This window comes from Sinocyclocheilus anshuiensis, unplaced genomic scaffold (assembly GCF_001515605.1).
Source record: "Sinocyclocheilus anshuiensis isolate Anshui unplaced genomic scaffold, SAMN03320099.WGS_v1.1 scaffold1317, whole genome shotgun sequence".
NCBI lineage: Eukaryota > Metazoa > Chordata > Actinopteri > Cypriniformes > Cyprinidae > Sinocyclocheilus > Sinocyclocheilus anshuiensis.
Window position 1 is genome coordinate 252,888 of NW_015551117.1, and position 14,812 is coordinate 267,699.

Below are 14,812 nucleotides of genomic sequence, written 5' to 3' on the forward strand. Positions count from 1 at the left end.
AGTCTTGCAAATGTGGTGTAGTTTGTTTATAGCCTACATTTGTGACCCTGGACCACAAAACCAGTCATAGGGGTCAATTTTTTTAAATTGAGATTTATACATCAATCTGAAAGCTGAACAAATAAGCTTTCCATTGATGTATGGTTTGTTAGGATAAGACAATATCTAGCCGAGATACAACTATTTAAAATTCTGCAATCTGAGGGTGCAAAAAATCTAAATATTGAGAAAATCGCCTTTAAAGTGGTCCAAATGAAGTTCATAGCAATGCATATTTTTAATCAAAAATCAAGTTTTGATATATTTACGGTAGGAAATTTACAAAATATCTTAATGGAACATGATCTATACTTAATATCAAATGGTTTTTGGCATAAAAGAAAATTCTATTATTTTGACCCATGCAATGTATTTTTGGCTATTGCTACAAATATACCCGTGCAACTTATGACTGGTGTTGTGGTCCAGGGTCACATTTAGCTTTTACGTGTAAAAATCATAAACTTTTGTTGGTCACAGAGCTTATTTTCTGCCATAATCCAAAAGTCAGTGGAACATCCTATTGGGTATTAGTCAAGGAAACCTGGGGTAATGCTATCTGGGCTGGCCTACAAAAAAAAAAAAAAAACCTTCACAGCAGCACTCTCTTATGTCAAGCAGGATTTGTACCAATTAGATTTTACTATATGTAGGGCTACCTTGAATTACACAACAGCAATACAAATTAAATGACTTAAAAAAATGTCACTTGTCACAGTCAGACTGGTTAGGACAAAACAAATCGGTTTAGTATTAGTGTTTGATATATAATTTGAAGTGTGTTAAAGTTCATACCAATCTCGTGTCTAAGCATGCCCTCAAGCCAGTGTTGCCTTGCTCCTGACAAGTTAATAGTTAGTGTTGGTCGACATCTCTCCACCATCATTACTGCCTGGGACAGAAGCTCAACGGAGAGACTTACAACCACCTGGTGACAGAATCCGAGATTACTATTTCTTTGTTATTTTTCAAAACACTAATGCACAGACACTTGAACTTGGATATCCACACACCTCACCAACACAGTCCTCCTTCTGTAGGTACTTGCGTGTGGCTGCCCACACTTGACTCTTCGGTAGCAAGCTGCCCCCTGTGACTTCTTCAAAGTTTTCATAGGTCTCATACTTCCTCAGCACACACTCCATAATCCTAACTGCCTAGAAAGAGGCATGAGGTGAGACAAATGGCAACAGTTTCAGGATTTAAGCCCTGTTCACACCAAGAACGATAACTATAAAGATAACTATAAAGATAATGATATTAGCGTCCACACCAGCGAACGATATCGTCTGTTTATTCTAAAGCCCCGTTCACACCAAGAACGATAACTATAAAGATAACTATAAAGATAACGATATTAGCGTCCACACCAGCGAACGATATCGTCTGTTTATTCTAAAGCCCCGTTCACACCAAGAACGATAACTATAAAGATAACGATATTAGCGTCCACACCAGCGAACGATATCGTCTGTTTATTCTAAAGCCCCGTTCACACCAAGAACGATAACTATAAAGATAACGATATTAGCGTCCACACCAGCGAACGATATCGTCTGTTTATTCTAAAGCCCCGTTCACACCAAGAACGATAACTATAAAGATAACGATATTAGTGTCCACACCAGCGAACGATATCGTCTGTTTATTCTAAAGCCCCGTTCACACCAAGAACGATAACTATAAAGATAACGATATTAGCGTCCACACCAGCGAACGATATCGTCTGTTTATTCTAAAGCCCCGTTCACACCAAGAACGATAACTATAAAGATAACGATATTAGCGTCCACACCAGCGAACGATATCGTCTGTTTATTCTAAAGCCCCGTTCACACCAAGAACGATAACTATAAAGATAACGATATTAGTGTCCACACCAGCGAACGATATCGTCTGTTTATTCTAAAGACCCGTTCACACCAAGGACGATAACTATAAAGATAACGCTAAAGATATAGTTCTAAAAATCGTTCTCAATATTAAAGAATAGCAGAGTCCACACCACAACTATAACAATAAAGACAAAGAGAAACGATATCATTGGAATCAAAACCTTCACAGCAGCACTCTCTTATGTCAAGCAGGATTTGTACCAATTAGATTTTACTATATGTAGGGCTACCTTGAATTACACAACAGCAATACAAATTAAATGACTTAAAAAAATGTCACTTGTCACAGTCAGACTGGTTAGGACAAAACAAATCGGTTTAGTATTAGTGTTTGATATATAATTTGAAGTGTGTTAAAGTTCATACCAATCTCGTGTCTAAGCATGCCCTCAAGCCAGTGTTGCCTTGCTCCTGACAAGTTAATAGTTAGTGTTGGTCGACATCTCTCCACCATCATTACTGCCTGGGACAGAAGCTCAACGGAGAGACTTACAACCACCTGGTGACAGAATCCGAGATTACTATTTCTTTGTTATTTTTCAAAACACTAATGCACAGACACTTGAACTTGGATATCCACACACCTCACCAACACAGTCCTCCTTCTGTAGGTACTTGCGTGTGGCTGCCCACACTTGACTCTTCGGTAGCAAGCTGCCCCCTGTGACTTCTTCAAAGTTTTCATAGGTCTCATACTTCCTCAGCACACACTCCATAATCCTAACTGCCTAGAAAGAGGCATGAGGTGAGACAAATGGCAACAGTTTCAGGATTTAAGCCCTGTTCACACCAAGAACGATAACTATAAAGATAACTATAAAGATAACTATTAATATAAAAACAAATAAATCTGACATGCACTCATGTCTCATAATTGTTTCCTGTGCTCACATAGCATTAAAAAAAGCATATTTCAGGTTGGTAAATCCAACGTATAGCTATGTGCAGTCCTTAGTGCTTGTCTCAGGATGAGTGAACCATTTTGGAATATATACAGGTTTGATGGTTAATTGCTGCATTGAGTGCCGGTGAAATACTCTTGAGTAAAGGCCCGTTCACACCAAGGACGATAACTATAAAGATAACGATAAAGATATATGTTCTAAAAATCGTTCTCAATATTAAAGAATAGCAGAGTCCACACCACAACTATAATGATAAAGACAAAGAGAAACGATATCATTGGAATCACTTTCAAAACGATTTTTCTCCAGCTGATGAACGATAAAAAATTAACAGCCAATCAGAATCCATCCTGCTGTAACGACCTTGAGAATTTAAAGCGCAGACGATTGTGCGCTTAGAATAAACAGACGATATCGTTTGCTGGTGTGGACGCTAATATCGTTATCTTTATAGTTATCTTTACAGTTATCGTTCTTGGTGTGAACGGGGCTTAAGCGCACAATCGTCTGACGCTTTAAATTCACGAGCTCGTTACAGCAGGATGGATTGATTGGCTGTCAGTTTTTTAACGTTCATCAGCTGTAGAAAAATCATTTTGTAAGTGATTCCAATGATATCGTTTCTCTTTATCGTTATAGTTTTGGTGTTGGCTCTGCTATTCTTTAATATTGAGAACTATTTTTAGAACTACATCTTTATCGTTATCTTTATAGTTATCGTCCTTGGTGTGAACGGGCCTTTAAACAACATTATGGCTATATTCCAAACGGGGTATTCTAGTTAATTAAAATTAAAACAATAAAAGAAAAAAAAACATTTGTTACATGAAATAAAGACATTAACTGAAATTAAATACAATAATTTTTAAAAAGTATATTTATATAAATATTTATCTAATTTCAGATGGTTGCTAAGCAAGCATTTCATTTAGTTAAACTTGATGTACAGTCATGGCCAAAATTATTGGCAGTGACATACATTGTGCTTTGCAAAGTTTTGTGCTTCAGTATTTGTAGATTATTTTCCCACGTTTCTATAGTATACTGAAAAACAATAATAAGCATATCATACATTTTAAAGGCTTTTATTGGCAAAAAATATAATGAGTCAATATTTACAGTGTTGACCCTTGTTCTTCAAAATCTCTGCAATTCGCTCTGGTATGCTGGATATTAGCTTCTGGGCCAAATCCTGACTGATGGCGATCCATTCTTGCTTTATTAGTTCTCGGAGTTGATCACAATTTGTGGGCTTCTGCTTGTCCACTCGCCTTTTGAGGACTGACCACAGGTTCTCTGTGGGATTGAGATCCGGGGAGTTGCCTGGCCACTGATCCAAAATTTCAATGCATTGATCTTCGAGCCACTTCTTTATCACTCTTTCTTTGTGACATGGTGCTCCATCATGCTGGAAAATGCACGGATCACCAAATTGCTCATGGATCGTTGGAAGAAGTCGCTTTCCTTGCATGTAAGGCCATTTTGATGCAACGCGATGACGGCTGCTCGCGTTTTTTGGAAGTAACTATTGCTAACAAGAACACAATAATTGGAAGCGCTTCTTCCCTCCTTTTATAGCAATCAGTCTGCTCTTACAATCTAATTAGTATGATGGTGATTTCACCTGACTAGTACTCATCCACACGTTCACATGTGCTGCTGATATGATTAGTCAATTAATGTTAGCTTGTCATTTTGTGTCAGGATCAAAAAACAGTGAAATTTGTTTTTTTGTGAAAAGTTCATTTTTTGGCCAATGAAGCTTTTAGCAATTATTTAAAATGCATCTGTTCACTCTACACAATAATCTAGAAACAATGTGAATGAACACCACAACAGCTTAAGCAGCAAACTTTGCAAAACACAAAATTTATGTCACTGCCAAAACTTTTGGCCACGACTGTAGAAATTATAGATTAAAATGGTTAAAGCTCATTAAAAATTCAGTATTTTACTTGTATAATTTCAAGCTTATTAGAATATTGCATCATTAGCTTTGTAACGTGCAAACATGTAAACTCTACAGAAATCAACTGTAATTGGAGTCTCTCATGCGCTATTTATATGGCACACAGAGTTGCTCCCTACATAGAGTGTTCCAAATCGGTCACTTGTGAGGTTTCTATTTCCATTAAGATGCTACCTTAAGGTGCAGTCACTTTATTGAAACGTCTGTAAAAATTAGTGGGCAAAAAGGGCCCATTGTCTATTGTCAATACTGTAGTAATGTATGAAGCACTGCTCACACAGAAGCCTCTTTCAAACCAAGCTGCTTTCTGTTGGTCAACGTGGCGAAACAGCAATATCTAAATAAGGGGAGTGTTCTCACTCATGTTTTCTTATTGAAATAATTGGATTTTTCATGAAAATTCACAGAACTTAAATGTGACTGCAGTTGACACTGACAGTAAGGTGGCTCACTGGACCTAAACTTGTGTATTTTTGATATAAAACATACCTGGGACAGAAAGAGACTGGATCCCTCTCTGTACTTCTCCAAAACACTGACAGGCTCTGGGGAGGCATACTCAAACTGGGGCTCATACTGATAGTTAGAATGAAAAAAGGTCTGACGCTCCTGTTCCAGGTTTACGGGACGAAGAGCCACAAGCAGGCACGGCCCACGAGGTGTTGATGGCGAAGGAAGTGGTGCCATACCTCTGGCAATATGTGGCAAGGAGGTTGCAGGTCTCATTTGACCCCTGCCAGCACGTGGGGGTGTCGTGGAGTTCATTGTGCATGTGCTCTCACTCCGGCGAAGCCAGTTCCCTGGCCCCAAACTAAGGCTTGTCAGGCTTCGCATGGGTGGAGAAGGGCCACCACTACGCCACAGTGGCTGTATCACCTTCTGCACTGGCTGTGTTGCTCTAATTCGCTGTGGTTTTATTTCCAGACTAAGTGGCCTTCGACAAGGTGGCTGTTTGGAAGGTTCCCTTGGCTGTGCAGATTCTCCTTTATTTCTACCTTCTGTCTTCTGGAGTCTTCGTTGAACCTGGGAGCAGCAATCCCAAGTGGTACAAGGCTGCGTGTGAGGCCCATTGTGGGTCGATTTGTCTCTTTGGGTGATACTGCTGGTCCTGGCTCTGACAGGTTTGGGTTTCTTTGTGCTGGGCTCTGGTTCTAACATTTCTGAGACATTCTTTGCGCGCCCTCCTCCATTAGCCTGCTCCATGCAGTTCTCACCCAGATCCAGCACCATTGCTACATCCACGCCCTTGTCCACCAATGCTGCACACCTGAAGAGAAAAACATACCTCCACTTCCTGATTCAACAGCACATAAAAACAGTAAGTTTAAAAAGATTTTACACATAAGGATTTAAAACTCTTTATGCAAACAAATGATTTAGAATTGACAAAAAAATACTTTTGGGACGCGGACACATCTTGCTATACTCCAATGAATTAAGTTACTCCAAATGAATGAATGAATGAAAGACGAATTTAAATAGAATTTGGTTGATTCTTATAATTATTATGCATGCCGTTTCATAACCTCATATTAATTTAGAGACTAGATGTGAATATTTGTGCTGTTAGAAATGCATCTGTCATACAGCAGGGGCTTTTAAAATATATAGAAAATAGTATGGTAAATGTAACATGTTCGAAAAAAATGTTCCAAAAAACAGTTATCAGTTTAAAACCTTGTCAGAAAATTATGAAGGAATCTGAAGGAATGTTTTTATTTATTTATGCATTTATTTTTACTATTATACTATTTATTTTAAGTCTGATTGGATACTGTACCATCTTTATCAGATCTACTATTGGGATACGGTCTTTTTATTGGCCAATAAAAGTAAACTATACAGCGAACTTTAAGTATTTTAACATTCTGAACGATTTTTCTACATTTACATTTTTTCTACTTATTTTGATGTCATAAAAGAGCATGTATTCCATTAGCAATTTTAACAGATCTACTGGGAAATGTGTTTTAAAAGGTCTCGTTTTATGCATGCTGGAAAAAAATAACAATACAATACACCTCGTTATGGAAATTCCAATAGGATTCCTATGTCTGGCTAATTTTAGAACAATAAAGTGAGTTTAGAATAGTGAAGAATAAAGTCAGGCTTTTGCTTAAAGAAAATTATCTCAGTGCATAACTGATGCATGACATAAACAGCTCTTGCACTGAGCAGCTCTTCACGAATGAGCCATTTTAACACATAAAGCTATATGTATAAAATACGCAACACATACCGCGCAGCGCTTCTTTTCAAATAAATTAACTTCAGTTCATTTTGGAATTCCGTCCATAATATCAGCAGCAGCTCTTCAATTTCCGTTCAGTAGGTCAAACGGCTGATATGGAGGAATAACGGTACATGACGCCGGGAATAGGATTGCGATTGGGATGGCTGGGATTGCGTTGCAGCAAATGACGCGCTGGCGCATCTAAATGACCTATTCGCGTCGCGACGCTTTGCTATCAATGTGCGTAAGCACGTAAGGGAGACCGGGGCAAGTTGTCACTTTAATTCCAATAAATGTTTCCCCGAGTAATTTTATTTTTAAAAGTCCATTTCTGTGTAGCCACATACAGATAAAGCTGTTGAACCTTTCCATAATTATACTAAGAAGAAAGATATAGACTCATTAGCGGGGCACGTTGTCACAGTGTAAACCTGCAGCACTAATTACATTATGATTTGCGAAATAAAACGCAAAGAATTGCAGAAACGTTAAAAAAGGTAATTAATGAATTGTTTAAAAAATACAGCATAAACATATGTAACCATCTCTGTCCCAGGAACACAGTTCAATCTATATATTGACAGTATCAGAGACTCTTTGAAGAAGAAAGCTGTAAGAACTTTGAAAGCTTGTGAAGTTTATAATATATTTATTTGATTTTAATATGTATATGTACGTGTATGTATGTATATCTTGTGCACACAGTTCAATCTTATGGTTAAAATGTACCTTAATTTTAATAGTTGGCTCTAGCATGAATCTAGTGTGTTTTTGTTGTGTTCACTTATTACCTAACAGTTGCTACTTCAAGTACTTAAAAAGAATACATTTTTTATACAAAGAATACATAATAATAAAAAAAAAAAAACTTGAGATTGAGATGAACAAGGGTAGACATACAAAAAAGTAGTAGTGTCATATATTTATTTTTTGTATTTTGATTATAATTAAAATCGAAAATGCATCTTGAACATGAGTAAAACATGAGTATGAGTTGAACTCATTAAAATGCACAAATTTTAATCTACATATATATATATATATAACATCCACAAAATAGTATCATTAAAGAATTTGATACCTAAATTTGCACCTAAAATTCCTAGAATTAAATCCTTGAATGATTATCTTGTGCACCTGGATCTTTTAGCTTTGCGTAGCTTTGGTCTGGTTGTCTGGAGGAAGAGGTTTGCCTAAATGTTGTGCCGTGGTTATGCCATAGGACTCAGAGGCATACTTCTCTTTCACCTCTGGCCGAAGGCAAAATCCTCCCTGGAAGGAAAGGTCAAAGTATTCGGTCGGAGCAAATGAAAGAGGCTTTTCGGCAAAAACACCATTCAGCCTTTCCCTCCATGCCTCTAACATGGCATTTCTGGCATCTGGAGGTGTGTGTGCTGGACACCAGAAGATTTGGGGGGCGAGGACCTGAAACCCGCAGAAACGCAGCACTCCATTCTGTAATAAAAACACATAATCTGTTTATAATCTTCATTTCAACTGGTATAAGTTAAAAATGGTATGCCATATCATAAACATTTGCCACGTCATTAACAGCCTCTTTGTAAAGTGCATTAGGTGCATCCCAATTTGTGTACTTATGCACTATTCCATTTTGTAGCATAAAAAAGTGCAGTTTAAATACACAGATGATGCACTTAATTAACCAAGAAAATGAAGTGTGGAATGTTGGACACTTCATGCACTCAACTGTCTGAGCTTTAATTACACAGCGGAGGGGAAGGGCTATCAGAATCCAATGCTGAATGGCAAAATAACATTATAAAATTCATACACTATACAGTTAAGTATATGCGTAGTGCATAATGTAATTTTTAACATTTACATGCAAAGTTGAATCCAAAACAAAAGTAAAAATAAAGTTCTCTGGGCTAAAGTCTAAAATAGGTGACAACCCACATTCCCTATGGATTTAATCTGGAATTCAACTCTGATCACTTAATACAGCATGATTCCAAATGCACAAAGAGCTGTTCTTGCAGCTTCATTTGAATAACTAGCCCCCTATATTTAAAAAGATCAAACAAAAATTCTGTTTAATATTTTTATCTCACCTGTAAAGGCCAGAGGGGAACATTGATGTCTCCATGGACGCCATCGGGCTTAAACATGGACTCTGTTCCCCCAGTGGTGAATGAAAGTATGGCCTTTTTAGCCTGGTGTGAATAGTGAATGACATTTTAATCTGATTAAAATCTGATCACCATTAGAATGACAAAAACAGACTCTTTCTTTGTAATCCGCAATGTCAAGCAAGCAAAACAAGCTTTGACTCTAAAGATTCAGACCTTGAAAATGCCATTGTCATACATCTTCTGCAGGGTGAAGGCAAATCCTTGAGTTAAGACTCTGTCTATCCAGCCCTTCATGATGGCAGGTATACTAAACCAGTAGAGGGGGAACTGTAAATATTATCCAAATCATATTATTTTCTCAGATCAAAGTAAAATGTAAACTCTAACATTTGTAACTGTGCAGCACTGGGAAACTATTACCTGAAAGATAACCAGCTCTGCCTGCTCCAATTTATGCTGTTCTTCTGCAATGTCATCACTTAAACGACCATCTTGCCATGCAACCATCATCTCATTGTTGTATATAAAGTGCTCAGGATTCTTCAGATCACCTGCAATATTTACAGTAAAACAGTGTTCCTGTGTTCACTAATAACTGCAACTGCAGTGCACTTTTAAGAACCTATAGCCATAGTAGCATTTTAATGTAGGTGCACTTTGTATTTTCAGCAAATTCCTACCGTTAATATCCTCTGCAGTTGCTGAGGCTTTGAAGTTCATTGCATATAGATCCGACACTAGGACTTTATAGCTTTGCTTTGTCAGAGCCTGAACCGCTACATCCCGTGCAGCAGCATTGAATGAGGCGGGACTCTGGTGGGCATAAACAATCAGTGCTGTCTTCTGTGCTGCTTACATACATACATAAGGGGAAAGAGAAAGAGTTCATTGGTATTTGAGATCATTTACCCACAGGATGGGTTGTGGCACTTCAACCAATAGTTTTCCTGTAACTGTACTGTACACTCTAAAAAATGCTGGGTTAAATACAACCCAGTGCTGGGTAAAATAGGGACAAACCCAGCAATTGGGTTGTTTTGACCCGGCGATTGGGTTAAATGTTTAACCCAACATTCTGGGTAGTAACCCAACCGCTGGGTCAAAACAACCCAATTGCTGGGTTTGTCCCTATTTTACCCAGCACTGGGTTGTATTTAACCCAGCATTTTTTAAGTAAGTTTGATCAGGGTTGGAGCTAAACTCTGCAGCGCACTAGCCCTCCAGGGCAAGATTTGAGGAACCCTGCTCTAGGCTGTTGACAAAATGAGAGCTGACGAATTTCCCTTTTCCCTTATCAACTTCTGGTTTTTATTGACTAGCCAGATTACACAAAATTTGATGACAATGCACAGGTTTTGAAACTAAAACTATACACATACTATTTTCTAGCAGTGGCGTTCCGTCCATATAAACTGCGAACCCAGGCCGTCTGAGAGAATGAGTTCACGGGTTAATATAAACGTGATTATAAGTTGATCCCTTGTCGTTTGAGATGTAACTTAAATCTTAATAAAGTCTTAATAAAGGAATAAGCATGTAAAATTATTTATTTGAAAACAACGGTAATTTTCTGTAAATCTAAGTCAGTTGCGGTTGCTTCCGGGTGAGCAGATTCTCCGCAGCTTTCTCGCCTCCGCTCTATTGCTATGACTCTTCAGGATTGTAGCGCGTTCTCAGTGATTTGCTGGTCTGTGGAAGATTTCATGCGTGAGGTAAACTGTCCGCAAAGCGCTCGCCCAAGCGGAAAAATGTGCTGTTGCTGTCAGATCTCGATTGCCGAAACTTGACTAAATCATATAAAAAAAAACACATCATAACTGTATTTTTCCCGTATACTTGTGTCGCTTACAATTAAAGTAATTGATTGAAGATCAGGCCCTTTCTTTCAGAACATGCAACACAACTCCTTGTTCAAGCTCTTGTTCTGTCCAGGCTGGACTATTGCAATGCTCTCTTGGCAGGTCTTCCAGCCACTTCTATCAAACCTCTACAATTAATCCAAAATGCCGCTGCAAGATTAATCTTTAATGAGCCGAAAAGAATGCATGTCACTTCAAGAAACGACTAAAAACACATCTGTTCCACCTTTATTTGACCCTCTGACTCTAACACTTTCTATTCTATTTAAATTCTACTTTATCTATATTTATCTTCTTTTTTTATTTTTTATTAAAAAAAACAACAAAAAACAAACACTAGCTTTCTATTTTTTCTATTCTATCTACTTGTTTTTCTTTGTGTGTGTGTATATGTGTTTGTGTGTGTGTGTATACACACACCTTGCTATGTGTACTGCAAACCTGTCATTTGCACTTATGTATTGTTGCTCTTTTGTTAGTTTTGACTGCTTTTATTGTCCTCATTTGTAAGTCGCTTTGGATAAAACCGTCTCCTGAATGACTAAATGTAATGTAAATGTAAAGTCCTTTTCTGATTTTATTGTTGTTTGCAAGGTTACTTGGCAATATTTTAAAGATATTATTATTATTATTTTGTTTATTTAATTTCAATTGTTTTTTTTTTTATGTTTTGCATGGTCTATTATTGGAGTAGTGTCACCCGGGTGGGAGTTTTAACTCCTAATTCACTGGGAATAAAAATGAATGAATGAATGAATGAATGAATGAATGAATGAATCATTCAGTCGATGCAGACATATAGTGCGGGGGAATCCCCCATCTCCCCACCAGAGGCGTCATGCCCATTCTGATTTTTGAGCCAAGTGGATTTTGAATGCAGCTTCCAAAAGACAAAAAATAGCCCATTAATATTTTCTATATTTAATACAATCACACCGGCGTGATTAGGACGTTCAGTGCGTCATATCATCAGCTGTTAAATCTGCATTCGCTGACTGGCGCTGAGCCAGAGACAGACGCGTTTTTACAGCACTGCGCATTAACCAATCACACACGATGCTGTTGAGCTTATGAATGCAATGACCAATCAGAGGTGTTCAGATGAGTCATCGCTAAAATGCCAGTGTTTTCTTCACTCGCTCGCTCACTGAATTCCTCTTTCTGGCGAATTCTCTCCTCAGAAACAACAAAGTGCAAATGTTTGTAGGAATCTGTAAGATATTAATTTCATAGTGTAAACAGCTTCAGTGATTTTAATGGGAGCTTTGAGAGGGCTTGAACTTAGACTGTAAGTGAAAATGTTCTTTGATAATGTAAATGTTCTTTGCTCTCTTTCTGTACAATGAAACTGTTAGTAGCCTAACTTGCAATGTTTTTATTCACATTAACTTTCAATGTTAAATTCACATTAAATATAAACTCAGCCATATTAAAAATATGGTATGGCATTACACCCATATCTGTTAATTAAGTAAACTGTAATGATTCAGTCCACTGAAGGCGAGTTGAAGTGTGAACCCAAGTGCAGTTTATTTATAAAGGTGATCCAAACATCCAAACAATAACACGGTGTTTTCCTCTTTGAGTGTGTCTTAAAAGCGATGAGGAGGGGTGAGGGGGGCTTAATCTTATCACTCAGCATACCTGGTTAAAAAAAGTGAAGTGACGTGACATGTATGGTGACCCATACTTGGAATTAGTGCTCTGCATTTAACCCATCCAAAGTGCACACACACAGCAGTGAACACACACACTGTGAACACACACCCGGAGCAGTGGGCAGCCATTTATGCTGCGGGGTTGGTGGGGGTTCGGTGCCTTGCTCAAGGGAACCTCAGTCGTGGTATTAAAGGTGGGAGAGAGCGCTGTACATTCACTCCCCCCACCTACAATCCCTGCCAGTACGAGACTCGAACCCGCAACCTTTGGGTTAGGAGTCCGACTCTCTAACCATTAGGCCACAACTTCCCTTTTCTCTACACCATGTATGTGGTGGAGCAAAAATCCTCTCTTGTCCTCTTCTCTACTCACCAGTCACCACTCGCCACTGTTTTCTAGTAGTAGTTTTAAGTAAAATATACTCTTATAGTCATACTCAACATTATTATCATAGTGCACAATATAAGCTGTGTACTATTTCATTCCAAACAGCCAAAGAATGCTAAAAATTCTGCAAAGCAGTAGCAAATGGAGACTTGCCTTTGATTGTATTGCCATTACTTAGAATTGCCTTGTAGTTGAGATTATTACTTGAGACAAGCAATTTCTTCAAAGGGTGAGCACTGACCTAGTTGCTTTGTCTGCTGAAAATTCTCTCACTCTAATGCCGTTCCAAACCCGTATAAGACTTTCTTTGTTTTGTGGAACATAAAAGAAGATATCTTGAGAATTGTCTGTTGTTGTTTAGTTTTTTTTTTGTTTGTTTTTTGGTCAATAAAATGGAAGTCAATGGTCACCAAAACTGACTGGTTACCAACATTCTTCAAAATGTCTTCTTTTGTGTAGAATAAAGTCATACCGGTTTCGTTGAATAAATGACTGAATTTGTATTTGTATTGGGTGAACTATCACTATAAACTATCACTATACAAAATGCTATAATCAATTCTTTACAGTAAAACACTAAACGGCTGATTAAATAATTTAAAATACATACATAAGAGTATAAATTTCTCCCCCATTTCTCGTTGCCTGCAGTCTCTAATTGTGCACCAGGATAGAGGAGAGAAGCCTTTAGCTTTACAATGAGCCGCTCTTATAAGCTTGCACCAGTCCTCGCGTGCGAAGCGGTGTCTCAGGTTTCAGTCTCTGTTATTGTATAACCTGTAAGTGGGTGGGTTGATTGATTGGTCATTCTAGATATATTCATGAAGAATAAGATCTGAACAGACATCTTGGTGACAATCTAGTTGCACGCATTGCGTGTTAAAAGAATGCAGCACTGGTACTTTGCTTCAGGGTGTCATACACATGCATTCTCATTGTATACTAACTTATGAGATATGGCTTGATCAAATAAAATAACACTCTTAGCAGTGCTATATAAACTATGGTAACACTTTATAATAACCTTCATTAATAAAGTATTAACAAACATTATATAATGCTTAACAGATCAAAAATCTACAAATGATTTTAAGAGAAATTATACAATGATTAAAAGCTTTTTAGTGATTTTAAGCACTTCACAAACAAAATGTATGAGTTCCAGCTGATTAAAACAAATGCAAGAATGTTCTATTAGGAGCTGTCAAATCTATTAGCATATTCCTGCAAGGAGTAAAAATAAGACACTGAAATTAGATGTAACACTAAAAACACCAAAACTGGTTTGTCAAGGAGGTTGGTATCTTTGAGTGCAAGGGAGTTCAAAATCAGGTAGAGCAGGAAAGAAGCTAGAGGCCCAGAGTGGTGTAAATGGTTAGTATGTTTGTGGTGCATTGGCTCAGTCAAACTGTAATTGAACCTCAGGTGTAAATGCAACTGAACCCAGTCCCAAAGGGGAACAATACGTGTCACATGAGCCAGCTTGGTGTCTGCAAATTTCCATTGTCATGACTATCTCTTTGGCTACCTGTATACACATTTTTTTTAATTAGTTCCTGCTAGAATTCTTTTTTTATGTTTGTCTCACTTGGCTGCCAATGCCACACCCACACTATAAAGTCAATATTTAATGAAACACACCCAGGCATAGCCATTTCTGGTTAGGTGAAAAGGCAAGAGTCTTAACAACACTCCAATAAGTTTTAAAATACATGCAAATATATATATATATATATATAGAGAGAGAGAGAGAGAGAGAGAGAGAGAGATTCC

The 14,812-nt window shown here is 37.8% G+C and overlaps 2 protein-coding genes across 3 annotated transcripts in view; both read right to left on the minus strand.

Moving 5' to 3' along the window:
- The window catches only part of kiaa0895l, a 23,039-nt gene extending 15,812 nt beyond the window's left edge, over positions 1-7,227 (minus strand). Inside the window, exons 1-4 of one of the 2 annotated variants that reach the window (XM_016453157.1) lie at positions 7,048-7,227; positions 5,298-6,102; positions 2,519-2,662; positions 2,301-2,433 (exon numbers count right to left, since the gene is read on the minus strand). In XM_016453157.1, the coding sequence (XP_016308643.1) occupies positions 2,301-2,433; positions 2,519-2,662; positions 5,298-6,038 (1,018 nt within the window). In that variant the 5' untranslated portion in view covers positions 6,039-6,102; positions 7,048-7,227. Of the gene's footprint in view, positions 1-2,300; positions 2,434-2,518; positions 2,663-5,297; positions 6,162-7,047 lie in introns of those variants that run through there. The other variant, XM_016453158.1, reaches the window with a different exon arrangement.
- A 913-nt stretch (positions 7,228-8,140) lies between these two features.
- Positions 8,141-14,812, minus strand: part of nqo1 (NAD(P)H dehydrogenase, quinone 1) — a 7,850-nt gene continuing 1,178 nt past the window's right edge. The window contains exons 2-7 of the mRNA XM_016453144.1: positions 13,671-13,816; positions 9,815-9,982; positions 9,555-9,685; positions 9,348-9,461; positions 9,114-9,215; positions 8,141-8,496 (exon numbers count right to left, since the gene is read on the minus strand). Coding sequence (XP_016308630.1) covers positions 8,188-8,496; positions 9,114-9,215; positions 9,348-9,461; positions 9,555-9,685; positions 9,815-9,982; positions 13,671-13,674 — 828 coding nt within the window. The 5' untranslated portion in view covers positions 13,675-13,816 and the 3' untranslated portion in view covers positions 8,141-8,187. The remainder of the gene's footprint in view (positions 8,497-9,113; positions 9,216-9,347; positions 9,462-9,554; positions 9,686-9,814; positions 9,983-13,670; positions 13,817-14,812) is intronic.